Source organism: Penaeus monodon, chromosome 15 (assembly GCF_015228065.2).
Source record: "Penaeus monodon isolate SGIC_2016 chromosome 15, NSTDA_Pmon_1, whole genome shotgun sequence".
In the NCBI taxonomy this organism is placed as follows: domain Eukaryota; kingdom Metazoa; phylum Arthropoda; class Malacostraca; order Decapoda; family Penaeidae; genus Penaeus; species Penaeus monodon.
The window spans coordinates 35,392,532-35,393,315 of NC_051400.1; the positions used below are offsets into that span (position 1 = coordinate 35,392,532).

Genomic DNA, 784 nt, shown 5'->3' on the forward strand with positions numbered 1-784 from the left:
CGTGCGCGAGAGTGACTGGGCGCGCTGAGTATAATTTCATCTTCTTTTGCATGTACATCCACGAAGACACATATCTGAGTTTCTCTCGCCTGACCCCTGATGCCTCCTTGGCCTCGTTACAGACCTCGCTGAGCTACTGCTGCGCCAACGCGTACCTCCGCGTGGTGGAGACCCTTACCTCCATGCCCGGCATCGACATCAACAAGCCCGATACGGATGGCAACACGCCGCTGCACTTCGCCGCGCAGGCAGGTGAGGCATGAGACCAAAAGGGAGGGAGGAGGCCAGCTAAGGCCAGGTGGGGGGGGGGAGGCACTTAAGGCCAGACGGGGAAGGGGTGTGTGGGGGGGGGGAGGGGGAACTCAGGCCAGAGGAGGCTAGATGAAGTCACATATGAAACCAGGGGATGGTTAGGTGACACTTGAGAGGATAGGTAAGGTCAGGAGAAATTAAGTGAGGACGGATCAAGCCAGGAGAAAGGTAGGTGAAGCCAAAGAGGCCAATGGAGGCAAGTGAAGCCAAGAGAATTAGTGAAGCTAAGGAGAAACCAGGGGAGGACAGGAGAAGTGTGGGTGAGCCTAAAACAGGCCAAGGGAGGTAATTCCGTGGCCAAGAGAGAGTAGAGGTGGACAGACGAGACAAGGGTAAGACAGACAAGGTCCCGGATGGCCAAATGAGCCAAGGGGAAGACAAAGGAAGACAAGGAAGAGCGGGTGAGGCCAAAGGGAAGACATATGAGGGCAAATGAAGCAAGAAGAGGCTAGCTGAGCCAAGTGGAAGCTCC

The 784-nt window shown here is 56.0% G+C and overlaps 1 protein-coding gene across 1 annotated transcript in view; it reads left to right on the top strand.

The window, feature by feature from the left end:
• Nucleotides 1-784, top strand: part of LOC119581986 (cortactin-binding protein 2-like) — a gene marked incomplete in the record, with an annotated part of 125,597 nt that overhangs the window by 114,976 nt on the left and 9,837 nt on the right. The window contains 1 exon segment of the mRNA XM_037930174.1: nt 123-252. Within this exon segment, the coding sequence (XP_037786102.1) occupies nt 123-252 (130 nt within the window).